Raw genomic sequence first — 27,061 nt, forward strand, 5'->3', positions numbered from 1 at the left:
AAGTCTCTGAACATACAACCTAGCGACCCTGAACATATAACAGGTAGAAAACTGAGCATAAACCACCTTTAGGGAAGGTCTGAGAAAGGGAATGGGCTTTGGGGAAGTGGACCCAGGCCTACCTGAACCTCATTCTCTGTCTGACCTTGATCTCCATGGTACCCCAGAGCCTGTCCTTTATTCCCCTCTGTGCTCATCCCCCGACAGCTACCTCTTCTTCCCTCCTCCAAACCACTCCCAGATAGAAGAAACTGCCAACCAAAATCAAAAATAGTGTTATTAATTCTGGTGTCTCCGAAGCACAAGAAAAAAAAAAAAAAAAGAAAAAAATGACCAAAAAAAAGAAACCACCCTTCCCACATTTCAGGCCCAGGCCCAGGCCCAGGCCCAGGGGGCCGAGCCTGCGGCACTGCAGGCCCAGGGGCCAAGTCGGTCCTGGCCACGGGCTCCAAGCAGGACTGGCCCATGGGTTTGGCTCTTAGGGCCTGGCTGAGATGCTGACTGCCTCAGTCTGAGGAGCCCAGGCCCTGGACTAGGCATGAGACCAGGAGTCAATGTCAGAGGTCAGGGCCACTGAGTTCTAGAGCTCTGGCCAAGGCAACCAGAGGTCAGGGTTCAGACATGGAAGCCAAAGCCATTGAGCTCTGTGGTCCAGCAGAGAGGGCTGGAGGCCAGGGTCAGTCACTGAGTCTTGGGATAGGGTCCAGCAGGTGCCGGATACTCAGTACTGGTGCTCCAACAAGGGCTGGGCAGCAGGGCTCTCGCGTTCCTCGGTGGCGGCAAGCCAGTCGCCCAGGGCCCCCGTAGGGGTGTCATTCTCAGGGGCAATGCTGTCCAAGCAGGGAATGTCCTGGGATGCTCTGGGGGGTGAGGTGTCGGTGCTGACATCCGGGGATAGGCTGAGGTCCAGGGGCGCCTGGCATAGGGGAGATAGGTTGGCAGGACGGCAGACCTGAGCCACCCAGGACCCTGCTTCCCACAAGCCCCCTTACCTGAGATTTGGGGGTGCCTCCTTTGGGGCTCCCTGAGGCTGGCTCCCCCTCAGATCCCCCCAACCCCTTCCGACCCCCCAGGCTCCACTTCCCACTGAGGCCCTCAGAACTGAGGAGACCAGGGATGGGGGGCCGTGAGGGCCGGGGACCCTCGGTTGGGGCAGGGGAGGCAGGGGGCGGTCCAGGGAGCCGAGGGGGTGGCCACTGCAGCAGAGGAGGTGGCCGCCCATCACCAGAGCCGGTCAGGGAAGGCCGTGGCCCCCAACCAGGGCCCGGTGGGAAAGGTTGATCACCACTGCCTGTGGGAGACAGATAAGGGCAAAGACCTCAACTGGGCCGTCCTCCTCACCCACGGGTTCGGCCCAGCTATGCCTGCTCACCTGCAGTGCTCTCAGGCATGGGGTGTGCCAAGGAGGGGTTATTGCTGAAGGAGGTCAAGCCGCCGCCGCTGCCCCCACCACAGTCCGAGTCGTCCACATTCCCACCACTATTGCAACCCGCGCCACAGCCCTTATGAAGCCTGGGGGTGGGGAGGCAAAGTAGAGTTCAGAGAGGGAACGTGGCTGAGGCCAGAGGCCTCACAGGCACAAGTCCCCAACCCCAGAATGAGCCAGCTCGTATCTCTGAGCCCCAGGGTCTCGTCTCTCAGGATTCTGCTCCCTACATCGCACAGCTTTTGAGGGAGGCATCGTCACAGTCACACCGCAGATAAAGGTTAAAATCCCGACTTCTGGCACTTCCTCCCTCGGAGACCCAGGAGGGAGCCACTCCACCTCTGTGAGCCCTGGCTTCCTCCTCTGTGAACCCAGCACACCTTCAGCTGGCCTCACGAGCTAGGGGCCAGTGGTCAGGGCTCACCTCTCCCAGCTGCGCAGGAGCCAGTGGGCGATGGCGCCCAGGCTGACGGGGCCACCCCACAGGGCCCGCAGCTGGGGGTGGCTGCCGGCCAGGGAGGTGGTCAGGGGTGACACGTAGATGGGGTAGCCCAGAGGCTGGTCACAGGAGGAGTTGATCATGTTGCGGAGCGCCTGCTTGGCATTCTGGATGCTGCCACGCTCAGGGTTGCGGTTGCGCAGGAACACCAGCTCCTGCTGCTGCCCAGCCCACAGGCCGCGCACACACTCACGGTTCACCTGCAGGCGCCATACACAAAGGTCAGGATGACGGCACCAGGAAGAGGGCCTGGGTCAGCATGGGTGGGGCCAAGCCCACCTTGATCACCCGGAAGCTGAGGTGGCGCCGGTTGAGCATGATGATCTTGTACTCGTCGGAGGCGTCGTCCATGACGTGGCGCAGAGCCAGCAGGGAGGGCGTGTTGCTGAGGATGGCGCTGCGCCAGGCTGGGTCGCCCTCATGAGAGATGACGAGCCGCTCCTCGTTTGCCGCGATGGCATCATACAGGGCGGCGGGCTCCTCATACTCATCTGGGGATGTGAAGTGGTCCTGGTGGGATAGTGGAAGAGCCAGGTCAGCGGTCCCTGCCCTGGTAGAAGTGCTTCATCCCCCACCTGCCCACCCTGCCTGGGCTCTCCTTTCCCACCTGGTGTAGCTTGAGTGCCATGCGAACCCCAGGTGCCACCACACGGTGAAGCAGGTCCATATCGGCGAAGACCCACTCGTCACGTGGAGAAGTGATGCGGAAGTCCCCCTTGAACAGGGCATGCAGGCCATAGAGGAAGGGTTCCAGGCTGGCGAGGAAGGAATGGGAGGTGAGAAGAGGGGGGGGTGAGGAGAGGTGGGGGTGAGGAGAGGTGGGAAGGGGTGAGGGGGGGTAAGGAGTGGTGGGGGGAGAGGTGAGAAGAGATGGGGGTGAGGTGAGGGGAGGTGGGGGATGGTGAGGAGAGGAGGGGGAAGAAGTGAGGAGAGGTGGGGGAAAAATGAGGTGAGAAAGGTGAGGTGAGAGGTGGGGGGAGATGAGGTGAGGGGCCAAGAGGTGCAGAGAGGTGGGGGCGAGGTGAGGAGAAGTGGGGGGAGAGAAGGATAGATGGGGGTGAGGTGAAGAGAGGTGGGGGAAGGTGGGGAGAGGTGAAGAGGGGGGAGGCGCGAGGAGAGGTGGAAGAGATGAAGAGAGATGAGGAGAGGTGGGAAAAGGAGATGGAGAAGAGGTAAGGAGAGGTGGGAAGAGAGGTGGAGGAGAGATGAAGGGAGGTGAAGAGAGGTAGGGGAGAGATGGGGGAGAGGTGAGGAAAGGTGGGGGAAGAAGTAAGGAGAGGTGGGGGTGGTGAGGAGAGGTCAGGAGAGGTGGGGGGAGGTGAGGAGAGGTGGGGGTGAGGTAAGGAGAGGTTGGGGGAAGAGGTGAGGAGAGGCGAGGCAAGAGGGGAAGAAGGGTGGTGGGTGAGGTGAGGAGAGGTGGGGGAAGAGGTGAGAAGAGGTGGGGAAGAAATGAGGAGAGGTGGGGGGAAAGATTAGAAGTCGGAGGAGAGGTGAGGAGAGGTGGGAGGAGAAAAGTGAGGTAAAAAGAAGGAAGTGAGGAGAAGTAGAGGAGGCCAGGGTGTAGGGCTCCAGGCTGGGAGGGAAAGCCCACAGCTCCTCACGGAGCAGGGAGGGGAGAGCACCAGGCCTGGCTGGACCTGTGGGCACTCACCTGGCAGACATACTGTGCGAGGCTGTCCCCAGGGCCCGGCGGCCCAGCACACACAGACCAAAACACAGCGTGACCAGCGGCGAGTTCCAGTCCTGGTCCATGGGCTGCAGCACAAGGACCCCGCCCCCAGAGCCTGGCTCAGACCTAGGGCAGGGAACTGGGGGTGGCAGCTGGGGCCCAAGCCAGGGGAGGCTCAGGATGAGGGACGCCCACCCGGGGAGGGACGAGGAGTGGAGGGAGATGAACCCAGGTCTCTGGAACTGGTTGGGCAGTCCCAGGAGTGGTGGCAGACCTGGCCACGCCGAGAGGCGCAGTGCTGGATCCACTCAAGGTGCACCGCACAGAAGGAGGGCAGTGAGAGGCCCGAGAGTCGAAGGTCATAGTCCTCGTCCACGCTCAGTGAGAAGGTGGGGTCTGAGTCAGCATAGCCAGGTGCCCGCACGGGCCGAAGAGCCGCTGCAATGCCCTCATGGCTCAGCCACGCCTCCAGCTTCGGAGAGCGGCTCACGTAATAGATGATGCTCTGGAGGGGATGGCAGGCATCAGGGCTAGGGACAGCACTGGGCCCTGGGGCTGACAGTGCTTCTCGTCAATCCTGGCCACTGGAGCAGACAGCTTCAGGGTAGAGGCTTCTCCCCTAGATGGTGCTGAGGGAGGCTTCCTAGGACACCTACCCCTGTCAGTCCCACTTCAGCTCCCTGAAGCCACAGGGCACGTCCTCCCCAGCCTGAAGGCCACATCCACAGAGGGCTCTGGCCTGTGGCACAGGCTTCATGCTGCTCACACCACCCAGGAAGGTTTCCATCATTAGTGGACACTGAGGCTTAGACGGACAACAGACCTGCCCGAGTCACACAGCAGAACAGTGGAGCTCAGGCCCTGAGACCACAAGCACCATGACTCCGTGGGCTTCAGACCTCCAGGGCCTGGAAGAGTTGGCTGAGGGAACAGGACTGCCTGCAGGCCAGCATCCCTTCAGTGCCCCTGGGTCCCTTGCTAAGAGCCCCTTTGGTTTCTAAGCAGGATCTGGGAAAGTGGAGAGGTGCGTTTGGAAGATGGGGAGCTGGTGCAGCCAGGATGGACAGATGTGCAGGACTGGCAGCTGGTGGCCAACAAGGTGACTGGGATCCCGTACGCCACCCCAGAATGGAGCAGAGGGGCTGGCTTTCTGCCTCGGTAAGAGGTGGGGTAGCCCTGGCGTGGGGAGGGAGCGCAGCTCACAACAAGGGGCACCCAGGATCAGAGTGCCCAGCAGGGGGGTGGAGGTACCAAGAGCCTGGACAAAATGACCAGAGTGCAAGCTACTGGAAAGAACGGGGCTGGGGGAGCTCAAATAGCTCCTGGGGGCCATGGAGGGATGGCTGCAAGACGGGCCTCACCAGTCCCAACATGTAGGGGCTTGCCTGGCAGCCCCAGCCCCAGCTTGGCCATGGGCAGGTGGGTGCCCAGCCTGGGGAGGGGAGGGCTAGGCCACCTCTTACCAAGAGGCAGAGGATCCAGGGGCATAGTAGGTGAGTAGAACAGGATGGCCACAGGGCAGCTCCAGCCTGACCTTCTTGTCCAGGTACCATCACAGCCCCCAAGACCCAGAAAAGCTGAGGGGCAGGGGGAGCTAGCATAGCACACATTCAGTACTTGATAAGCTTTGGCCAGCGCCATCATTCTGAGGTGGGTTATCCTGGGACAGCGTGGCAGGCAGTTTCCCAGGAGGGAAACACAGACTCGGCCACAGCTGACAGCAGCTCTGTTCGGAGGCGGTTCACAGAGCTGGGCTCTGTTCAGATGGTCCCATGCAGAGAGCTCTGGTTCCGCCCCACACCCACCCTCTGAGAGAGTTTCCCCAACTCGCAAGTGAGGCAATGGAGGCTCGGAAGCCAGATGGCTACCCGAAGCTCCCTGAGGGCAGACAGCAAAGCCACTATCCACTCTCCTCTGGCAGTCAACGTCCTCTCCCCCAAGATGCGGGGGAGTTTTGTGGGCTCAACAGTGCCTACAGGAGGAAGGGGATGTGCCAGGCAGAAGCTGGGGCAGAAGATGGACCCAGAATTCCAGCGTCAGCCCAGGCTTGGTGGCGCCTCGTTCTGTCTCATCCACACCTGACTGCAGGGGCGGGGCTATGAGCCTCAGTTTCCCCAGCTGTACAAGGGGCCAGTGACATGGCCCTGCCTCTTCCAAGGGCTAGAGAGAGGATCAACATGGTAAGGACCACGCCTGGGCTGGGGAAAGTGGGGGGGGATGCCACGAGTGCCAAGGCCTGGCTGCGGGCGCCAAGTCGAGGCCAGCGTCTCTGTGACGGGATTGAGTCTAATCCAACTGTGCTTAGTGACTCCTGGGGAGATGACAAGGTACAAAGGAGGCCTGGCAAGGGCGTGAGGCTGCCCACCTGGAAGGAGCACACACACCCCTCTATGACACTGCCCCGGGTCCACAGCGCTCCCACACACACCTCCCCAAGCTCCACCTCACAGCCCCAACCTGTCCTTCCAAACTTCACCCCACACTCCGTGTCTTCACCCATAGGTGTCCAGCCCTCACCCTCGCCCACGTCCCAGTCTACCTCCCCACGGGACAATAGCCTGGCTGGGGCGGGAGCTCACCTCGGCCTCCCCCCTGCCTGGCTGGGCACCTGGGGCCCGGCGATGAGGGGATGCTGACCTGGAGCAGGGCTCATGGCAAGCAGGGTAACCTGGGCAAGAGAACACCTCTCTCAAGATGATGGGGGGGTGGGGGCGGGCAGGCAATGACCCCTGAGTGACCAGGGGGGGTCCCTCTCTGACCACAGCCATCTTTGTGGTGAAGTATGAGTGGGGGGATCACAAGCCCCCCTAGGAGTGGTTGACAGAGGAACAAGGGAGCAATTACTGTGTGACATGGATGGGATGTCCTCTGGAGCTAAAATCACAGCTGGAGGGTATGTAGGATGGTCCCAGAGAGGCCCAAGCAGGTGGGCTCACCTGAGCCCCAACAGGTCACCCCTCCAGGCCTCACATGGGGAGCCCCAAGGCGATGATAAAGCCCACAGTGCTCTCACCCTAGGGGCACCAAGCCTCACTGGTCCTGCCATCTCAGAATGCAACCATCCCCATTTTTCGGGGGGGGGGTAAACTGAGGCTCAGCAAGGGGAGTACCATCACAGGCTGCCCCACTGGGGAAAAAAGCCCCCAGTCCAAGGCTCCTTCTGGGCCTCCCACTGCACCTCATCAACCCTACCCACTAAGAGGTCTGAGACCCTCAAGCTGGCTTAGATCCCCAGGTTGAGGGAGAAAGCCCAGTGGCTGAGTTGGTGGGCCTAGGTTCAAGGCTGACTCTGCCACTTCCTCCTGGTTTAGAGCCTCAGGCAAATCCTTCCACCTGTGGAGGAACTAAGGCGCACCTGACCCAAGTCACGGTCTTTTCAATGATCTTATATACATGTGAAAGCTGAACAAGGAAAAACGAAGACAAAGGAAAAATTGCTGCCTTTGAATTATGGTGTTGGCAAAAATTATTGAACTTACCATGGACTGCCAAGAAAATGAACAAATCTGTCTTGGAAGAATACGCAAAGTGTTCCTTAAAATCAAGAATAGCAGGACGTCATTCATCTCACCTACTCTGGACATGTTATCAGGGGAGACCAGTCCCTGAAGAAGGACATCATGCTTGCCAAAGCAGACAGTCAGTGAAAAAGGGGAAGACCCACAACAAGATGAACACAGTGGCTACAACAATGGACTCAAACATAGCAACGATTACGAGAATGCCACAGGACCGGGCAATGTTTTGTTCTACTGCACACAGGTTCACTACGAGTCAGAACTGACTCCATGGCACCTAACAACAACAACTGCAAGCCAGCCTCCTCCACACCTGGGACAGGCGGGGCCTCTGGGAGGTCAGGAGGGGGCTTAGCCCATAGCACACCAGATGGCAAGCACCAGGGGTTCACAGATACTCCTACGATCGCTGTTAACACCGTCATTGTCACCGTTATCATCATCCGTCCGGGCAATGCTGGGTGGGGCATGGGTGGTCTCTGGATGGCTAGCCTCAACAGCTGCCCTCCTGGACCAGCACCCTGGCCAAGGGACCACACACGCAATGCCACCTGCGCCCAGTGCTCATTGCCCCAGGAAAGCCTCCCGGAGGGGGTGATGGGAGCCCCTGACTCTAGGCACCCCATCGTCAGAGCACATGAGCCACCGGGGCCCCTGTGGCCGGTTGGAAGGGGGCACCTTGGAGGACATTTAAACTCTGAGGGCTCCACTTTCCTTGGGCCAAACAGAACGCGCGGGTGGATGGGTGAACACCCGCTGCCCTACCTTGACATAGTAGGTGATGAGGATCTTGCGGAGGTCGAAGACCTGAAGCATGGAAGCGGCATTGTTGTCACTGATGCTGTACCCCTCCAGCACGTATTTGCTGGCCGTCACCTCCCAGGCCAGCCAGCGCTGCCCAAAGGCAGCATTGAAGGACAGGACCCGAGGCAGGTGGCCTGGCTCACAGCAGCAGCAGCCTTCGTCCTCCTCCACACCCTCTGTGATGGCCTCCACCTCACGCTGCTGGCAGTACGTGCCTGGGTGGGGGGCAGGGGTGTTCAGTCAGGGGCCACGAGGAGACTCCTGACTGCTCCTCCCTGGCAGGTACCACAGGGTGGCATTCCAGGCCTCCTGCCATCCACACTATACCCCAAGACGCCGTGTGAATTGGGCCAAGCAGCTTAACCTTCTGGACCCTTCCCCAGGAGAACTCTGAGGGTCTCCCTCCTCCAGGGCTCCCAGGCAGGAGAGCAGAGGGGACAAGCATGTCCTCCAGCCAGGCTCTCTGGGCTCCAGCCTCAGGTCTGGCTCTTGGTTTTGCACTGTGTGATCCTGGAGAAGCTACATGACCTCTCTAAACCTCGGCGTCCTCATTTGCAAAATGGGAGTGTCGTTAGGTATCCCCTCCAAGGTCATGGTGAGGATTAATTGAGATGGCATGACGTTAAATACTTGACCTACTGTGCCTGGCCTGTGGTACTCAATGACGCTGGCAGCTAGCCCAGCCCTGTTTCCATGGCACAACCCCACTCCCACTTCCATCTCTTCAGCCTCAGGCCCCGGGTTAGGCCCCAGGGGACACGTGGCTTGCCTCTCCTGGCCCCAGGAAGCCAAACCCTGCTTGCATCACCAGGGCTCCCACCCTCTGGCCCCTATAACACCCATGCTTCCCTGAGGTGGAGACTCATCCCTATTCCCAAAGCTCCCCTCTCCTTAAGAGGCACTCAAAGCCCAGCTCTTCCTTAGGCCCACCGCCTGCCCCCCGGGCTCCCAGCCCTGTGAGGCACAGGCCCAGCCCAGCCCAGCCCTCTAGCCTCACCTCTCACCACGCTCCTCCTCCCAGTCTCTGTTCCCTGTTTCCCCTGCCCCAGGGCCCATCCACATGCTGTTTCCTCGGCAGGAAGGCTGTCCTCCCTCCCTGGCTCAACCTTTAGCTCAAGTATCAACTCTTCAAAGAAGCTCTCCTGGTGCCCCCAACAAGGTCAAATCTCTTCTCGGGGACTCTGAGTGCTGGGCACCTCTCCTCTGCACCTGCCATCATGGCAACCTGATATTTTTCTGTGGAATCCTTACTAACATAAGTCTTTCCACTAGGCTGTGAGCTCCCTTCCTCCGCTCCTGTTCCCGGTGCTGAGCTCGAGCTCAGCCAGATCAGGTGGGCAGTGAACATGACTCAATGACTGGATAAACACATGAGTCAACAAGCAGCCACGCAGCAGAGGTGGTGATCTGGTCGTCTGTAAAGGTTGAGACTAAAGCTCAAAGACGGGAAGTGACTTGCTCAAAGTCACAGAGCTCATGCGCTGTGCCCAGAGACCCCTGCCCTTTCAGAAGTGGGCACCTGACACGTATGTCTTCCTGAGGGCAGGGCACTAGCTCACACACCGGCGGTTGTGCCTGAGCAGAGAGCAGACCAGTGGGGGCTGGCATGAGACTTCAGAGCTCCAGACCATGGCAACCTGGGCAGTCATGACAGATTCAAGTCAGGGCAGGGTCAGGACTCAGCCAAGAGCCCCCACCTCACTGTTCACACTGGGAGTCCGGGGTGGAGGATGCTTTGCCCTAGGCCACTGGCAGGCCAGAGCCAACTGGACAAGACCCCAGCATCATGCACCATGACATCGAGCCTGCACAGGGCCCCTGCCCCACCTGCCACCCGAGATTGGCCCTGTGCTCACCCCGGAACTCCAGGCCACGCAGCTGGAAGGTGACCAGCCCGTTGCCGACCTCGATGAGGTGAACCAGGGCGTTGAGGTAGTCAGAGGCCAGGACGAAGCAGTCGCCGGGGCTGTAGTTGCCCCAGCGTCCCAGCACCAGGTCCCCACACAGTGTGTGCTGCAGCGAGCGTGTCAAGTGCTCGTAGAAGATGGAGTTCAGGTTGTTGTCGTCTGCGCCTGGAGCCCAGGATAGACAAGGACAGATAGACAAGGTGACGAGTGAGGCTGTCTCCCCAGGAAGGCCCCGCCCAGAGTCCCCTGGATGACTGAGTACCCACCAGGGTTCCGGTCCAGCTGTGTGACCAGACGGGTGTTGGAATGATCCACACGTTTAGTGCTGTTCAGAGAGGCACAGCATGGTTGGCCAAGAGGGTGAAGCTGCCAGAGGTGAAGTGACAGTCCCACCACCCTGACCCCACTTCCTCTCTGCCCCTGCTCTACCCAAGTCCTCTCCAGCCCACTGCCCATGCTGTAAGGCAGCTGCCAGAATAGCCCATTATCCAAATGGGAAGGCCAAGACCCCAAGAAGCACACACCAGGCCTCACTGCCTACAGGGTGAGCCCAAGGCTCGGGACTGGCTCTGGGTTTGCCCTCTGGGATCCCTCCATCTTAGCAGCCCCACCACACCGGCACCTCACACACCCACCACTGGCCCCTTCCAGGGCCCTGTCCAGCCTGAATTCCCTTCCTCCTGCACCCCTCCCGCCTGGCAGCCCCGCTCCACACAGGGTGCGGTGCCCACCGTCCCTAGGAGACTCACTTGTAGTCACGTTCCCAGAACTTGAGGGGCCGCGCATAGGACATGATGAAAACGGCGCTGCCCAGCAGGGGGTTGAGAGGAGTGGAGAAGAGCGCCGAGAGCAGGGCCTGGACAAACAGCATAGCCGAGTCTGGGCACAAGTCAAGGAGGCAGCCGGCACGCAGGACCTTCCCCAGCCACCCCCCGTACCTTTGACCCCTGCCTGTCCCCTGCCCCATCCTGCCCACCCTCCCTAGACCACTGCCCTCCCTGCATCCCAGCCCTGACAGCAGGAGTGGGCTGGGTACGTGGCACAGCGAAGGGCTGGGCAAAAGCATGGAAGGCTGAGCCCCAGGTGATCTGCCAGGGTGCGATGTAGGTAAGCACGAAACGCAGCTTGTACAGCAGGTCCCACAGCTGGCGGAGAGGAGGAGATAAAGACACCAGGTCACTCTTGGAGACGGGCTCTGCCAAGTCCCGATGCCAGGCCCATTTAGAGTCACCCATTCAGAGCCTTGGGGACCACACAAAGCCCTGCTACCAGCCTTCCCACTGGCCGCCCCCAACACCCAGCCCTCTTTCTCCAGACCTGGCTCCAAAAACCCAGTACCATTAACGACTGCAAACTGAACAACCCTCTACTCAACACTGGCCATTTAATCTGTACCACCACCCCTGGAAGGGTCCTACTGTGCCCATTTCACAGACGGCAAAGTTGAAATTCAGAGGATATAGAAAAGGTAAATGGTTTTCCTAGGTCATACCAGTCAGTCAGTAGTACTGAACATCAAGAGATAATCCTAGGCCCTGGCCTAGAGGGAAGAGAGTTGAGTCTCCATCCTCCTGGGCCAATCAGAAAACGAGAAAAGAAAGCCCACCTGAGTGAGCGAAAGGCCCCAGCACCACTCTGTGCCTCCAGAAGTGTGGGTCATAGACCTTTGACCAAAGTGGACCCCAGCCTCAATCAGGGAACCCCACAGCCTGCAGGTGGGCAGAGCCTGTGAGGGCCTTCTGACACTAACTCTCAACTGGCATCCAGGGCCATGATGGCAGGGGCAGAGCTCAGAGGCTGGTGCCCAGGAGACAAGGCCCGTGCTGTTTTAACAACTGACAAGGAAGGTGGTTGGTGTAGCGATCCAGAGAGACGGCTCTGGGGTCAGACAGGCCTGGGCTCACTCTCTGGAGGCCTGAGGCAGGTCACTGAGCCTCTGCAAGCCTCTGCGTCCTCTGAGAGGATGGGGGCCGTCTACTCAAGGAGCTGCTGTGTGGGCCCAGGTGGGGCTGATACAAGCAGCCACCGCCAGGCCACAGGGCCTGGGGAGGGTCTCCCCCACCACACAAGGGCAGAACAGCTCTGCTCCAGTCCCACAGTCAAGGGCCTTGGCCGCGGCCACCGCTTACCTTGCTGCAGAGCAGGGACATGAGGAAGTAGTCAAGCAAAAAGCCCTGGGAGAGGCGCGGGTAGTCGAAGTGGAAGAGCAGGACAGTGAAGGCCAAGGTCAGGTACTGCTGGGGTGGGCAGCAGAAGGCAGAGCGCAGCAGCTTCAGCCCAGCCACGGTCATCAGCAGTGCCCGGCAGCTGCAGGTGAAAGTCAGGTGTTAGGAGTCCCACAGAGGAAGGTATGGGAGGCAGGGGGGTGGGTGCCCTACTCCTTGACTGCCCGGGCCCGACAGCAACCCCACCTGGGCTCTGCTGGGCTGGCCCCTACTCTTGGGCCAGTAACTCCCCATCTCTCCCCTCCCCAGAAGATGGGGGCAGGCACATTCACTTTTAAAGAAGCAACCGCTTCAATAAATAGTGTCAGGACCCTGAAGAATCCTCAAGAAAACTACTGAAACTAATACAAGAGTTCAACAGAGTATCAGGATACAAAACAAACATACAAAAATCAGTTGGGCTCCTCTACACCAACAAAAAGAATATGGAAGAGGAAATCACCAAATCAATACCATTTACAGTAATCCCCAAGAAAACAAAATACTTAAGAATGAATTTTACCAGAGATATAAAAGACCTATACAAAAAAAACTATACAACGGTTCTGCAAGAAACGAAAAAAGATCTATATAAGTGGAAAAACATATCTTGCTCATGAGAAGAAAGGCTTAACATTGTAAAAACGTCTATTCCACCAAAAGCAACCTACAGTTACAATGCAGTTCCGTTCCAAATCCCAATGACATTCTTTAATGAGACGGAAAAACAAATCACCAACTTCACATGGAAGGCAAAGAGGCCCGGATAAATAAAGCATTACTGAAAAAGAAGAACGAAGTGGAAGGCCTCACTCTACCTGGTTTTAGAACGTATCATACCACCACAGTAGTCAAAACAGCCTGAGACTGGTAAAACAACAGATACATGGACCAATGGAACAGAATTGAGAATCCAAACATAAATCCATCCATATATAAGCAGTTGATACTTGACAAAGGCCCCAAATCAGTTAAATGGGGAAAAGACAGTCTTTTTAACAAATGGTGCTGCCATAACTGGATATTCAATTGCAAAAAAGTGAAACAAGACTCATACCTCACACCATGCACAAAAACTAACTCAAAATGGATCAAAGACCTAAATATAAAGCCTGAAACGACAAAGATCATGGAAAAAAAATAGGGATGTTAGAAGCCCTAATATCCAGCATAAACAGTATACAAGACATTACTAACAATACAGAAAAAAAACTAGATAATTAACAACAAAAAAAAAAAAACCCAGTGCCATTGAGTCGATTCCAACTCACAGCGACCTTATAGGGCAGAGTAGAACTGCCCCACAGAGTTTACAAGGAGCGCCTGGTGGATTCGAACTGCCGACCCTTTGGTTAGCAGCCGTAGCACTTAACCACTACGCCACCAGGGTTTCCTACTAGATAACTAGGAGCTCCTAAAAATCAAACATCTATGCTCATCCAAAAACTTGACCAAAAGAATAAAAAGATTACCTACAGACTGGAAAAAAGTTTTTAGCTATGAGATTTCTGATCAATGCCTGACTTCTAAAATCTACTTCATGCTGCAAAAACTCAACTACAAAAAGACAACCCAATAAAAAAAATGGGCAAGGGATATGAACAGGCACTTCACTAGAGAAGACATTCAGATTGCTAACAGATATATGAGAAAATGCTCACAATTATTAGCCATCAGAAAAATGCAAATCAAAACTACAATCAGATTCCACCTCACTCCAACAAGGCTGGCACTAATCCAAAAAACACAAAATCATCAATGTTGGAGAGGCTGCGGAGAGACTGGAACACTTATACACTGCTGGTGGGAATATCAAATGGTACAAACACTTTGGAAATTGATTTGGCGCTTCCTTAAAAAGATAGAAATAGAACTACCATACGACCTAGGAATACCATTCCTTGGAATATATTCTAGAGAAATAAGAGTCCTTACATAAACAGATATGTGTACACCCAAGTTCATCGCAGCACTGTTTACAAGAGCAAAAAGATGGAAGCAACCAAAGTGCCCATCGATGGATGAATGAGTAAATAAATTATCGTATATTCACACAACGGAATACTACATATCGATAAAGAACAGTGATGAATCTGTAAAACATTTCACAAGAGGGGGAAGAGAGGGATGGAGGGAGAAGAATGTTCACTAATTAGATTAAAAAAAATGTAAATAAATACTTTAGGTGAAGGGAAAGACAACACACGATACAGGCGGCGTCAGCACAACTGGACAAAACCAAAAGCAAAGCAGTTTCCTGAATAAACTGAATGCTTCGAAGGCCAGTATAGCAGGGGCAGATATTTGGGGACCACAGTTTCAGGCGACACCTAAGTCAATTGGCATAATAAAATCTATTAAGAAAACATTCTGCATACCACTTTGGAGAGTGGCATCTGGGGTCTTAAACACTAGCAAGTGGCCATCTAAGATCCATCAATTGGTCTCAACCGATCTGGAGCAAAGGAGAATGAAGAACACCAAGGACACAAGGTAATTAAGAGCCCAAGAGGCAGAAGGGACCACATAAACCAGAGACTATATCGGCCTGAGACCAGAAGAGCTAGATGGTGCCCGGCTACAAGTGATGACCGCCCTGACAGGGAACACAACAGAGAACCCCTGAGGGAGCAGGAGAGCAGTGGGATGCAGAACCCAAATTCTCATAAAAAGACCAGACGTAATGGTCTGACTGAGACTAGAAGGACCCCAGTGGTCACGGCCCCCAGACCTTCTGTTGGCCCAAGACAGGAACCATTCCCAAAGCCAACTCTTCAGACAGGGATTGGACTGGACAATGGGCTAGAAAAAGGTGCTGGTGAAGAATGAGCTTCTTGGATCAAGTAGACACTTGAGACTATGTTGGCATCTCCTACCTGGAGGGGAGATGAGAGGGCAGAGGGGGTCAGAAGCTGGTGCAATGGACACAAAGACAGCGGAGGGAAGATGCAGGCTGTCTCATTGGGGGGAGACCAATTAGGACTATATACCAAAGTGTATATAACTTTTTGTATGACAGACTACTTGATTTGTAAACTTTCACTTATAACACAATAAAAATAAAATAAAATAAAAAAATGTCAGGAGCCTGGGGTCCTACTTTAGCTTGCTGGGCAAACTTAGGCAGGCCTCATGTCCTCTGGTCCTCAGTTTCCCTGTGTCTCAGTGCCCTGAGGGCTAGTAAAGGTGGGGCAGGAGGGGGACTGGGGGCAGAGGCAGTTCTCACTAGAGGCAGAACTTGTCCGGGTGGCTGACAACAGTGTGGGCGTCCACTGTGAGGGCGTTGAGCACCACGGCGGGGTAGATGAGGTACTTCTCCACGCACTGCAGGCCAGCATACAGCTTCTCAAACCACATCACCTCTGCAGCACCTGCAAGGAGAAGGCTAGAGTGAGGCCAGTGCCTGGCCTTCCACACTACCCTCTGGGGCCAGGATGGATGCGCTCTCATGAGGGACCTAGGAGGGTGATCAAGCCACAGGCTGCGCTGTTCTGGGTCCCTAGGCTTTGGGGGCAAGGGTGCTGCTCTTTGGTGATGTGCCCCAGGCAGGGGCAGGGGCTCTGCATGCCAGTGAGGCCTCTGCTACTTATCTCGCAGGCGTTCTGGGCGAGGGCTTTTTGCCCCGTTTTGCTGGCTGTGAAAAAAAGGCTGACAGGGAAACCTGAAATGCCCACAGGGGCCAGAGCCACGTAACACTGGACCAGGACACAGGAACGAAGTTGCAGGGCCCTCCTGAAGGGGCCACTGCCACTGGGCTCCAGCTGGGTGCTGCCCTGTGAGGAGGCTGGCCCAGGGGAGACAATCTGTCAATTGTTGGGAAAAAAAGGAAAGGGGACCTTCCCGTGACAGACCTAGACGTCAAATGTGGGCTCACAGTTTATCTACATGTGCGGGGCAGATTCTGTCTACAGGAAACCCATTTGCTATTTCAGACAAAAGATCCCTTTAACAACTGCGACTGTACAGAAAACAACAGATCTGTGCCATGAGGTTTCCAAGGCTGTAATCTTCACTAGAACAGACTGCCATCTCTTTCTCCCGTGGAACAGCTGGTGGGTTCAAACCATCAACCTTTTGGTTAGCAGCTGAGCACTTAACCACTGTGCCACCAGGGCTCCTCAGAAGTCCCTTTTTTGTTGTTGTCACGTCTGCTCGAGTCGCTTCCGACTCATAGCGACCCTACATACGACAGAAATCCCTTCAGAGTACTGGAGTTCCACTTCTTCCATCTCCTCAGAGATGACAACGAGAAGAGAAAAAGGGCAGAGCACGCCATTTACTAGCAGAGCAGGGCTGAATGGGGGCACACCAAGGGCTGCTCAGGGGCCACAAGGGCTGGTGGGTCAGCACCCATGCCTACAGGGTAGTATGGGCACTCCTCAGGCCACCATCTCCTCAGCCCGGCTCCAGCCTGGAGGCCTGGCGGAGCAGGAGTGCGGGGTGTGGAGGCTGTCGGCCCAGAGCGGACACTCACCGCGTACTTCGTACTGGCTGTACTCCAGCGGCTTCAGCACAGGCTGCGAGAGGCAGAACCAGGGCAGCTGTTTGCGGAGCTGTGGCAGCAGGTAATGTGTGAAGAAGCCCACGGCCCCAGCCAGTGCGTACAGCACAAATCCCAGCACCGACTGTGAGAGGGAGAGGGAGGCCAGGCACTCAGCCAAAGGGTGCAGGCCCCAGACCCTGGGGCCACCTGGGTTCAAGCAGGCACCTGCAAAGTCCGTGGTGGGGGGTAACCACACCAACCTTCAGGGCGATGAAGACAGTGCTGGCACTGATGGCAAAGGTGAGCACAGCGATCACCACACACATCACCAGGTCCGAGTGCAAGACCTCACGCTGCAGGGCCAGGACAGACAGCTTGGTGCCCACCAGCTCAGGGCTACACCCCCAGCTCTTGCACTGCCACCCAACTGAAACCCCACACTCCAGCCCCCTTACCACTGACTGGCGCATCTTGTCTGGCAGTGGGTCTGGGGGCTCAGCCCGGGCTGTCTCCAAGCTCCGCTCCTCCAGCTCAGGGAAGAGCTTGCTCCGGATCAGGGACCTAGGGGTGGGTGACACAGGGTGATGGGTCTGGGCCCAGGAGGCCTCTCCTTCTCCCACGGGCCCCAGGGTCCACTGGTCACAGGCACATGCACAGACCCAGACCGCCCCCCAGAGCACGCACACACGTGTGCGCACGGACAGGCACATGCAGGCACCGACCAGAGCACGGTGGGGTCGCTGCTCTGCCGGCTCAGGTGGTAGGACAGCGCCACCAGGAGGCCACAGAAGACTGAGAAGAGGACGGGGACGTGCTGCTCCGGCCAAGGAGTCTGGGGAGACAACCCATGCTGGTCGGGCAGGTGAGGGTAAGCGCGGGGGCAGGAGGGGCCCCCAAGTGAAAAGCAACAGCTGAGCTCAACTCAACAGCCCTGCTCCACCACTCCCACGGGCCCCAGCACACCCCTATACCCCAGCCCCCCTACCTTGATGGCCCCAAGGCAGAAGCCATAGAGCAGGGCGGCAGCCAGTAAACTGCGGGAGAGGCTGAAGACTGCGGTGAGTGGGCTGGTAGCAGCTGCATAGTGGAATAGGGTAGGTAAAGGGCAACTCTTAACTGTGCTTACCTGCTAGCATACCCCTTTACCCCTGCCCTGCCACCACCTCACCTCCCAGAGGCTAAGTGTCCCTGGACACCACCCGCAGCCCAGCGCTCTCTGCTTTCCCAGCCCTACTTCCCCGGCCCTTTCAGAGCTTCTAGCATTCTCAGACTTAAACCACTTGCCAGGGCAGGTAGGGGCTCGAGTCCCTAGGACAGATGGGAACAGCTCAGCAAGGGCTGGAGCCACAGACCCAACCTATGGTCCCACCAAGCCCCACACTGGCCCGGCTCCCAGGCCTCTGTGGGCTTAATACCTGTGCCCCCAAAGCCGTGCATATCTATCTGCTCCAGCAGGTACATAAGGCAGGTGTTGACCTGGGGCAGGAGACCCAGGAGGAAGACAAGCGGGAAGCACAGGGTGAACACTGTTGGGGAGAAGGCAAGGCCTAGTCAGCCTGCCGCCTTCTCCTGGTCCATTGTGGGGTCTCACTCCCATGCTGCCCCAGCCCTGCCTGGCCTCACCAGTGGCCACGTCTCGGGCGCAGAAGAAGAAGGAGGCAGAGAAGAGTGTGAGGCCATAGAGGGAGACGGGCGGGAAGGGCTGGGCTGAACCCAGGGCATCCAGCAGCCAGATGAGCAGGCAGCAGATGCAGAAGTAGACAGGCCGGCTGTATGCGATCACCCAATTGTGGCCCTGGGGAGCCAGGCCGTGAGGAGCCAGATCCCCAGTGCCCCCACAGGCATGTGCAAACACCCAGATGTGCACATGTCCCACAACTCCCGCCAGTCCCGGGGTCCAAGATGGGGACAAAGCCCAGCAGGGCGGGAGCAATGAAGGGTAAGAAGACCTGCCCTTCTCCTGGCCTCCCCAGGGCCCGAGCCTCCTGATGAGAGCTGACCCATGGGTACTCACATGCATGGGAGATGCGGCGTCAGGCTGGACGCTCTGGAAGACACAGGAGCCATGTTGGCAAAGAGCCCAAGGCCACAGGAGAGTCAGGGGCCCCAGGACCTGCTCACTGCTACCACTGGCAGGCTGAGTGACTAGGGCAGGATCTGAACTATCGTAGGCCTCAATTCTCACATCTAGAAAATAGGCAGTTTGCTAGAAGACCTTAAGCATCTTACGCTTTCTAGCTTACATGCCTCAAAACTGGGGGAGTGGGAAGGGGTGTCTGTAAACAAGCAGGAGGAGCAAGAGACGGGGCAGCCTGACCTTGAGCAGGGAGTACTGGCAGGAAGCAATGACCAGGCAGAACTGGAAGACCCAGATGTCCGTGAAGAAGCCCTTGAGCAGCAACAGGTAGCCCAGGAAGGCAACAAGGCTGCTCAGCCCGACACCAAAGACGTTCTCCACCATCCCCCGTGTCCTGTGGAGACACCTGAGTCAGGCGGCATACCATCCCATGAGTGGTGCAAGGGATGATGGCGGAACAGGGAGACAGGGTCCTGCCATAAAGGCCCACTGCCAGGCATCTGCCCGTGCCAGCCTCTCAGCCTCTGAGTATCAAACCTACGCCCCGTCAGAGACAAGCCCAGCATGCACGCACTCCAGGAAGCCATCCCAGTTGCTCCCCTGCCTCCCAATCTTTGCCCCCTCTACACACTAAGGCCCCAGGCGCCAACGCTCATAGAACTTCCCAGCTCCAACTCAGCCTGACAAATAACTGCAAACGTGGTGGCATCATGCACACTACAGTGGGACAACAACTCACACAGCTAGCACCCAGCTGGCCAGGGCACACGCAGCCACCACCTGGCCAGCTGGGGCACACGCAGCTGGCACCCGGCCGACCAGGGTACACACACAGGCAAAGCCCAACCGAGACCGGGGCACACACAGCTGGCACCTGACACCAGAGCACACACACAGCTGGCACCTAATTGACACCAGTTCATACACACAGCCGGTACCCGACCAACACCAAGTCACGGGGCTAACAAGAAGTTGGGACGTGAGCTTGAGGCCCAAGTCCTCCATAACAGACCTCAAAAGTCATCTGACTTCTCTGGGCCTGTTTTCCCTCTGAGAAACGGGAAAAGCGAGATGAACGATTTGTGACCTTTTTTAGAGTCCAGGACTTGGTTTTCAAACCCAGTCTAATACAGAAGCAAATGGAAGCAACAAACTAAGCAGAAAGCCTTGGTTTTGAGTGGAGCTTGGGGGCGGGGGGTTTCTTGAGTACCACCTACTTGCCACCCTTTGTCCCCAAAAGAACCTAGAGCAACCCCCCTGAAGACACCAGACCCCGATACACCCTCAGCTTCCTACGGTCCGCTTCTGAGGCGCTGATGCCTCCTCAGGCTCTGGGAATCCTGAAAGCCGGGGGCTGAGGCCCAGCGGGACACTCACCGGTCCAGCAGGGCCAGCAGGGCAAGCCTCTCATAGCGCACGGAGGTCCAGCGGCCAGGAAGAAGCCAGTACTTGTAGCTGTGCTGGGCACGGGGCGGCGCCTCCTCCATCAGCGTCTGCTCCTGGGATTCGTGCAGGGAGTCCTGGTCCGGCAGGTCAAACTGCAGCCCCCACAGCCGCGTCCATCAGCCCTGCCACCCCTAGTGCGCACTGGCCTAGCCGGCCATTTTCCTTCAGCACAGAAAGCCCTCTGCCCAGCAGCTAGTGACCCTCTGACCTGCCCAACGTCCATCACAAGGACCAGCTTCTTTCTCGGGATCCCACGCCACAGCATGGTGGCCACCAGGTGCCAGTTACTACTTCTGTGTCTGTCTGCCCCGTTCAGACAGAACCTCCCGCCTCTTCCTGGACTAGGTAAAGGCCACTTTAGGCTTTGGGACTCTGGGCAGATGCTGCCCAAGTGCCCCAGACTGAGCCAGCTGCCATCACTCTGACCACTCCACAGGCCAGGGTGCCAATGCCAACACTGAGGCCTTGGCCGGCTCGGGGCTTTTTGTTTCTTCACTGCACAGATATTTAGGGGACACACTGTGGGCCTGGCTCAGTGCTGGGCTCTCAGGATGCAATGAAGAGCCAAAGAACGCCCTGCCTCTGAAGTTACCATCAGCTGTGTAACGAGAACAACGCTGCCACTCGTTTGTCACAATCAAGGAAAAATGGACCAGGAAGGGGCATGTGAGGCTTCGGTGTGCTGCCTACAGTCTATCTATGGGCTCGTTAGCAGCGTGGGTGCTCCCGTTGTTGTTACCCCTTTAAGTTCTAAGTGTGGGCTTCCCGCAGTCTCAGTGCTTGTACCGTTACCAGGCTGACCACGGAACGACGGCCGGACAGCACACTTCCAGAGTGAGAGGCAGGCTATCTGCTTGTACCCAGGCAATCAGCACAAACCCCGAGCTCATGCAACGCTCAGCAGACACCTATTGCTCAGTAACCTTAACTACCATCTTTGTAGATGTCGTCACTAACACCCGTTGCTCCCTAGTCAACTGTGGCTCCTCCGAGTAAAGGAGGGACTCCACACACATCTGTCGAATGAGCCTGTCACCACCGGCCTCCTACCAAAGGTCAGGGCAGACACCTCCTGCCCAGCAGCCCTCACTCAAAGCAGCGGACACTGCTCCTCCCAAGCGCCTGGGTGAGTTCCTGCCCCCACCGTGACCCCCAGTCCTCACCTCTGGGATCTCCAGCGGCACCCGCCGCACCTGCATGCCCTGCACCACCACAGGCCGCGGCTGCAGTAGGTTCAGGCCGCCTGCTGCCTCGGGGACATCAGTCGAATGGAAGCTGGAGGAGTGTGAGTGGCGGTCCCTGTGGGAGCGGCAGCCATGAGCACCAGGGCCACAGGGCAACCTGGGACCAGAGCTGAGGCGTGGGACTGTCCTGTGATCGGGGGTCCAGGCGGCTGTCCCAAATGCCCACAAGGAACACTGGGGTCAGGAACAGGCACGTGGTAGAAGCGCCTCCCCCCCAGGCCCAGCCTGCCTCCCACTCCTATGCCTTCCTCACACTGGAAGTGTCCTGGAACCAGGAACTCAAGGGACTCCTGCGGGCCTACCCTGCATTGCTCCTACCCTTTCCTTTTCAAAGCTTCTGAGCTGTCCTGGTCCCAACACAGTTCAGGAAAACAACTCCAGACTTGTGATGCTCCCTGAAAATGGCAGTGCCCTGAGCCACTGACCAGAAAAGATCAAGTTTGGTGACTCACCAGGCTCCATTGGCTGCCTGCTCCCCCTGCTGCACTACAGGGTTCTCGTAGCCCCCTCCAGCCAGACCAAAGGTATATGACCGTCGCACACCTGGGCAAGGGTGGGGAGAAAACACAGCATGTCAGGAACAGGAGCACCGAGGCCAGAGCAGCATGGTCATCAGAGCCAGTAAGTAAAAACTCTGTGCTCCATGTGCCTGGGGTGGCAGCCCAGCTCCCAGGGGGCCTAGAGCTGCAGAGGGCAGGCCTGGGGGGTCAGGGTTCAGCCCTGTAGTCAGCTCGCCTTGGGTTTCAGCACATCAGAAGAGCGCCCTGCCCAGGCGCACCTCCTTCTCCTAGTGAACAGAACGAGGATGAGAAAGAAGCCAGGTCCCAAAGAAACTGCAAGGTGGATGCTCGGCAGCATGGGGAAGGCAAGGTCTCACCACAGGACCCAGGAGCTGTCAGCGCTCAGGAAGTGAGCACCAGGCCCGCTGGGATGGAGGAGGCTCCAGCCAGCCAGCCAGGGTCAGATGCTCACCGCTCTCATCGTAGAAGTAGTGTACGGCCCCCTCAGAGGTGTCATCGAAAGTGCACGCCTCGTGCACGTTGGCGCCGGCGCGGGTGAGCAGCAGCGAGGAGGCGAAGTGCAGGGCGGAGGGCAGTGTCAGTGCCCGTGAATGGGAGGCTGCCCGGCCCCGCTGAGCCTCCTGTAGGCTGCTAAAGGGGGCAGCGTGGTCAGTACCACTGCGAGTCAGGTGCCTGACCCCTCAGACCTGCTGGCTAGGTGCTCACCTGGGCGGCGAGCCCATGACAGAGGCTGGGGGTGTGGGGTTGCTGCCTGCGTTGTGGCGCCTGCGGATTGCCTGGGTCCGCCTCACGCTGCTCGAGCGGTCCCGCTTGCCTGTCTCCTCAGCTGCTGCCCAGAAAGACACCCCGGTGTGAGGGCAGAGGTTCGGGGTCAAGTGGCAGGCTCTCCTGCACGGGGCTACAGGTCAGGCTTCTCCCAACCACGCCCCAAACCATTCTCAGCTTTGGTTTCCTTATCTGGAAACCCAGACGATACTCAACCCCCCAACCCATTGACTGCCGGGAAAATAACTGGATTCCGAGAGTTCTTCACGGCCCATGATCAGGTGCCCTACCTGCGAGACCTAGTACTGTGTGCCTGCGCTCTCAACCTCAGTCTCCCCATCGCTGCAGCCCTACTGATCTGACAGGACGGACAAACGCCCCTCAGCCACCTGCTGCCTGAGACCAGCCAACCAGGCTCCAACTGGTTCCACTCGAGCGTCCTCTGCCCAAACCCAATCCTCCACCGCGTGCCTCCTCCACCCCCAGGGCCAGCACTCACCTCCCCCCACAGCTCCTTCCTCCTGCAGCTCCCCCCGCCAGCCAGGCTGGTTGGCAGCAGGTCCCCTGCGGGCCTCAGCAGGCAGCACAGTGGGCTCCCCAGCAGCTAGCTCCACCCCTGCCTGGGCCTCCAGCTCAGCCTTGGAGCCAGCCAGGGGGGCCCTGAGGACGTCACCCCCCGCCCCATCCATGCTCAGCACCCGGGCATGCGTTTTGGCGCTGGCAGTGCTGGGAGTCCGCTGCGTCCCATAGGGCCGCTTGGGGGGCACGGCAGCCCCATCCTCAGCCCCATGCGGGGCCCGTCGCTTCCGGGGCCCCCCCGCTGCGCCCCGGGAGCTCTCTGGGGAGTAGCAGGAGGTAGACGAGGAACTGTCGGTGCTATAGCGGTGCTGCGAGCGCAGGCTGGAGGCTGGACTCAGCTCGCTCCCCTCACTGGTGTCCTCATCCTCAAAGAACCCCCCACCCTCGAGCAGGGGCCGCTGAGGGACACGGCTGGGTGGGGAATGTCTCCGCATGGGGGGTCGCCTCTTACTGGGCCGCAGGAGGGCCAAGTCCTTGGGCCTAACAACAAGAAGCGGCTCAGCCGGGCCCGGTGGCGTCCCAGCCCCGATGACTGTGTCAAAGGAGCGCAAGGTGTCATCTGAGGGGACCCCAGCATCGGGGGAGGCTGGCAGCTCAGCCTCTGAGGGCGGGTCTGTGTCGCTGCCCTCCGGAGCTGGCCCACTTGGAGGACTATCCAGTTGAGTAGAATTGGTCTTTTCACTCTTGAAGCTGCTCAGCGTCTCCCTGTCAGTGCCGCTGAAGCAGGAATCCGAAGAGCCAGCTTTCTGGGGCATGGCTTCACCTGAGCCCCGCCGGTCCAGGGGCTGGTAGCCACCCGCGCCCCGTCGTTGTTCCCGCCGACTGCTGGTCCTCACCAGGGCCCGGTCAGGTCGGGTCAGGGTCAAGAAGCTCTTGCTCAGCTCCTGGCTGAGACTGCCCTTCAGCAAGGGGCTCATTGGCGTGTCAGCCACACTGCTCCCACTCCAAGGGACTCCGTCACCAGCCAGTGGGGACCGTTCTGAAGAGTCCGTGCTCGGGAGGGAGGGGTCCAGGGCAGCCCCTGGAGGTGTCTGGGGAAGGTCTCCAACTGTCCAAAAAAAAAAAAAAAAACCGGATGGAAAATGAAATAAAAGCAGTCTGCGACAAGACCAAGAGCTAAAAGAGCAGGAGACTGAAAAGGCTCCATCCAGGAGCACACAAAGACCCCCAGAATGAAGAAGTTTGGACAACTGAAAGATGGCTGGCTCCCCTCAAGCCCTGGCCACAGAAGCCCACTCACTCAGTTTCTCCTGCGAACCAAGCTTCAGCATCTCCCGGTCGGCTGACGTCACGATCACGTTGTTGCTGCCCTGCTCCCGTACCAGCTCCTTAATGTCTGCAATTGTGGTCCCAAACACATCAGCAGGAGGACCCCAGGGCAGCCGCATGCCATCTCATTCCACAGCCCCGAGCAGCAGCCACCTACCTCTGAGGGGCCCAGAGTCTTCTATCCGGGGCAGCAGCTCCTGAGTGGATAGAGAGAATCGTGAGAAAGCAAGCACACCAAAAAATAGGCTTAGGACGTACCGGAGGCAGGGTCCGCTCCCAGGAGACGGGGAGGACGGAGGGCTGAGGGCCACTCACCGAGACCTGATTGAAGCCAAATACGGAATGCTGGGAGCTGCAGCGTACCGGGGGTGTGGAACTCACTTTCCGAAACACTGTCATCTCCACTCCTGGGTCCCTGGAGATAAAGAGCAGCAGTTCTAACCTAAATCCCCTTCTTTACCTACAACACGCTCCACCTTCACAGGTCGTACCTTCTCAAACTGGCCTTTACAATCCTATGACCAACCATAAGAAAACTGCCCAAACTCAACCACGGAGCCAACGTTCTGGAAGACCCTCCACCATGCTCCAATGCTCAAGCCCAGGGACCAATCCAGCACTGGCTCCACCCACCTGGGCGGACTGCTGTCCCCATGGGCAGGGTCTTCCTCAGGGTCTCCCATGGTAGAGTTTCGTTTCTCCACAATCTCACCCTGGTCGAACATTGCATGTAGCCGATAGTTCACAGTCTTGATGGTTGCAAAGATGACAGCCACCACGAGGCAGTACACTCCAGCCACCAGCAAGCTGGGGGGCAGGACCTGGAGATAGGCAGCAAGTCAGGCCCCTTCCTGCACAGCCTCTGCCACCGTGGATACGCCAAGCACCACTGTTAAGTCCACAAACTAACAGCGAAACCTTGACACCCGTTGGGTAGTTACTACAAAAACCCTAACACAGCACTGTACCTTCTACTTCACTAGAAACTAAAAAATTAGACGAGAAACTCAAGGTCACCCCACCCAGCTCAGGAGAGAAAAGAATTAGCCTTGTCTCCACACATCTCCAAACCTTGTCGCGACTCTTCCCACACCCCACTGCCCCAGGCACAGCCCTGAAGGTTGCCAGGCTGCCCTCTCCCATGCTATCTTGCCCTCCCTTCCCGGGCGACAGCTCCAGGCAGCGGCGGCGTCTCACCATGTACAGCAAGAAGGGAAAGGTGAGCAGGAAAATCCAGACATAGAGATGGAAGCAGTTGGAAAATGTGCTCTGGTGCGGGTCGAAGAACCAACCGCCGGTGAGCGAGGCCCACACCCCCTGGCGCAGGATCTGCAACACCTGCGACCCCATGGCCCCGCCGCTGAAGCGCGCGCCCCCCTCCCGGGACCCTCATGGGGGCGGCCCCTGGCCCATGCCCCGCCTGGCGCGCGAGGGCCCCGGGGCCCGGCCCCGCGCTCACGCCATGGCCTCCCCGGACGGGGGAGGGTGGTCAGTGGGACTGGGGTGCGGACAGGGGGCGGGGCCGGGACCGGCCTGGCAGTCAGCGGCGCAGGGCCTGGGCGCGGGGGTGGGGCCGCATCAGGGGCGGGTCCGGGCCCCTACCCCCCGGCCCAAAACTACTCCGAGAAGCCGAGCCGGCAGGCGGGCGGAGGGCACGGGCCGGGCACGGGCCGGCGGCATCCAGAGGTGGGCGTGGGGTGGGTACTCCTGAGGCGCAGGCGACGGCTCCCGAGGCTCCGGCCCGGGGAGAACCTCGGGACCCCGAGGTCCACTTCCGGGGTCACAGGTCACTCTCCTCCGGCTCCGTGCTCGCCCCGCTGCGGCCGGTGCCGGCCCAAGGAGAGGCCGGAAGAAGGAGCCGCGAGCCGCCAGCCTGCAATGGCGCATGCGCTGACGGGCCCAGTTGGGACCCGGAAAAGGAAAGCCTGACGGCATGAATGCGCAAGCGCAGGAAAGTGATGAAAAGGTGAGAAGCGGGGAGAGCCCTTGGGGCGGAGTCTAAGGGATGCGACGGTCTCAAAACTGGAAGGATTGGGCGCATGCGCTTACCCAGGCGTTGCCAAGCTAGCGAAATCCACTGGGTGGAACCAAAGGAATAGTTAGATGGCCATTGGGTAACGACGGAGTAATTGGCTTAAAACTCTTCCAATGAGTTACAGGGGGCGGGGAAAAGTTTGCAGGCGTGGACTCCCCAGGGCCACAGCGAGAATTCTGCGCCCCTGCAGCACGCCCCTCTCGGCCCGCCCCTTTTAGTACTGGGCCAGTAAAGTTACACTGTCTCAGGCTCCCCGCAGGCTCTACTTCCGAGTCGGAGTTCAGACATAGTGTGTAGAGAGCGATCCTCTGGCACAGACAGGAGTAGTCAAAATAGGATCGCGTCGTCTTTCTTAAAGTGGCAGGCTCAAGGCAATTAGGGTCAACCCTAGCCAACGGTAGTGAGGGGCCTGCTCGGCTATTCTGAATCCAGTCCCTGGGCAGGATTCGGAACAACAGTGCCCGGCTTCCGCCCGCTAGGGAAAAGCCTTGGGAAGTGGATTGTTTCCCAGGTGAGGGAGAAGACGAGAGCCTTAGACAACCCCATTCCAAGAGCTTGAGTTGCAGCAAGTTCTGTCTCTCCTCCAGCCCACCCCCCAAATCCCCGCGGCAAGCC

General features: G+C 58.2%; 1 protein-coding gene across 5 annotated transcripts; it reads right to left on the reverse strand.

Annotated features, from left to right (window-relative positions):
- Nucleotides 1-273: 273 nt before the first annotated feature.
- On the reverse strand, nucleotides 274-25,827 carry PCNX3 (pecanex 3). 5 transcript variants are annotated; one of them, XM_064287787.1, is made up of 35 exons: nucleotides 25,609-25,827; nucleotides 25,045-25,232; nucleotides 24,727-24,826; nucleotides 24,569-24,608; nucleotides 24,383-24,478; nucleotides 23,063-24,190; nucleotides 22,504-22,627; nucleotides 22,250-22,425; nucleotides 21,730-21,820; nucleotides 21,197-21,332; nucleotides 19,965-20,125; nucleotides 18,828-18,981; nucleotides 18,525-18,557; nucleotides 18,134-18,305; nucleotides 17,926-18,036; nucleotides 17,496-17,587; nucleotides 17,233-17,342; nucleotides 16,966-17,071; nucleotides 16,771-16,863; nucleotides 16,502-16,652; nucleotides 15,254-15,398; nucleotides 11,953-12,130; nucleotides 10,860-10,968; nucleotides 10,573-10,702; nucleotides 10,090-10,148; nucleotides 9,773-9,988; nucleotides 7,878-8,131; nucleotides 3,869-4,099; nucleotides 3,577-3,680; nucleotides 2,533-2,680; nucleotides 2,205-2,435; nucleotides 1,851-2,125; nucleotides 1,373-1,512; nucleotides 993-1,291; nucleotides 274-916 (listed from the first exon to the last, which is right to left on the reverse strand). In XM_064287787.1, exons 1-35 carry the CDS (start codon nucleotides 25,759-25,761, stop codon nucleotides 722-724), a joined length of 6,129 nt encoding a protein of 2,042 aa, XP_064143857.1. In that variant the 5' UTR covers nucleotides 25,762-25,827; the 3' UTR covers nucleotides 274-721. The 5 variants fall into 5 exon arrangements, with proteins under 5 accessions (XP_064143857.1, XP_064143858.1, XP_064143856.1 ...); XM_064287788.1 differs by having other exon boundaries at nucleotides 19,965-20,107; nucleotides 22,250-22,428; XM_064287786.1 differs by having other exon boundaries at nucleotides 22,250-22,428; nucleotides 22,504-22,624; nucleotides 25,609-25,826.
- Nucleotides 25,828-27,061: the final 1,234 nt, after the last annotated feature.

This window comes from Loxodonta africana, chromosome 7 (assembly GCF_030014295.1).
Source record: "Loxodonta africana isolate mLoxAfr1 chromosome 7, mLoxAfr1.hap2, whole genome shotgun sequence".
In the NCBI taxonomy this organism is placed as follows: domain Eukaryota; kingdom Metazoa; phylum Chordata; class Mammalia; order Proboscidea; family Elephantidae; genus Loxodonta; species Loxodonta africana.

Excerpts from the sequence above, each read along its gene's own strand:
- PCNX3 (XM_064287785.1), bottom strand. The coding sequence starts at position 25,761 with ATGGGGTCGCAGGTGTTGCAGATCCTGCGCCAGGGGGTGTGGGCCTCG. Across the intron at positions 9,989-10,089 it reads ACAGCTGGACCGGAACCCTG|GCGCAGACGACAACAACCTG; the intron begins GTGGGTACTCAG and ends CCTGGGCTCCAG. Across the intron at positions 2,126-2,204 it reads TCAGCTTCCGGGTGATCAAG|GTGAACCGTGAGTGTGTGCG; the intron begins GTGGGCTTGGCC and ends TGGCGCCTGCAG.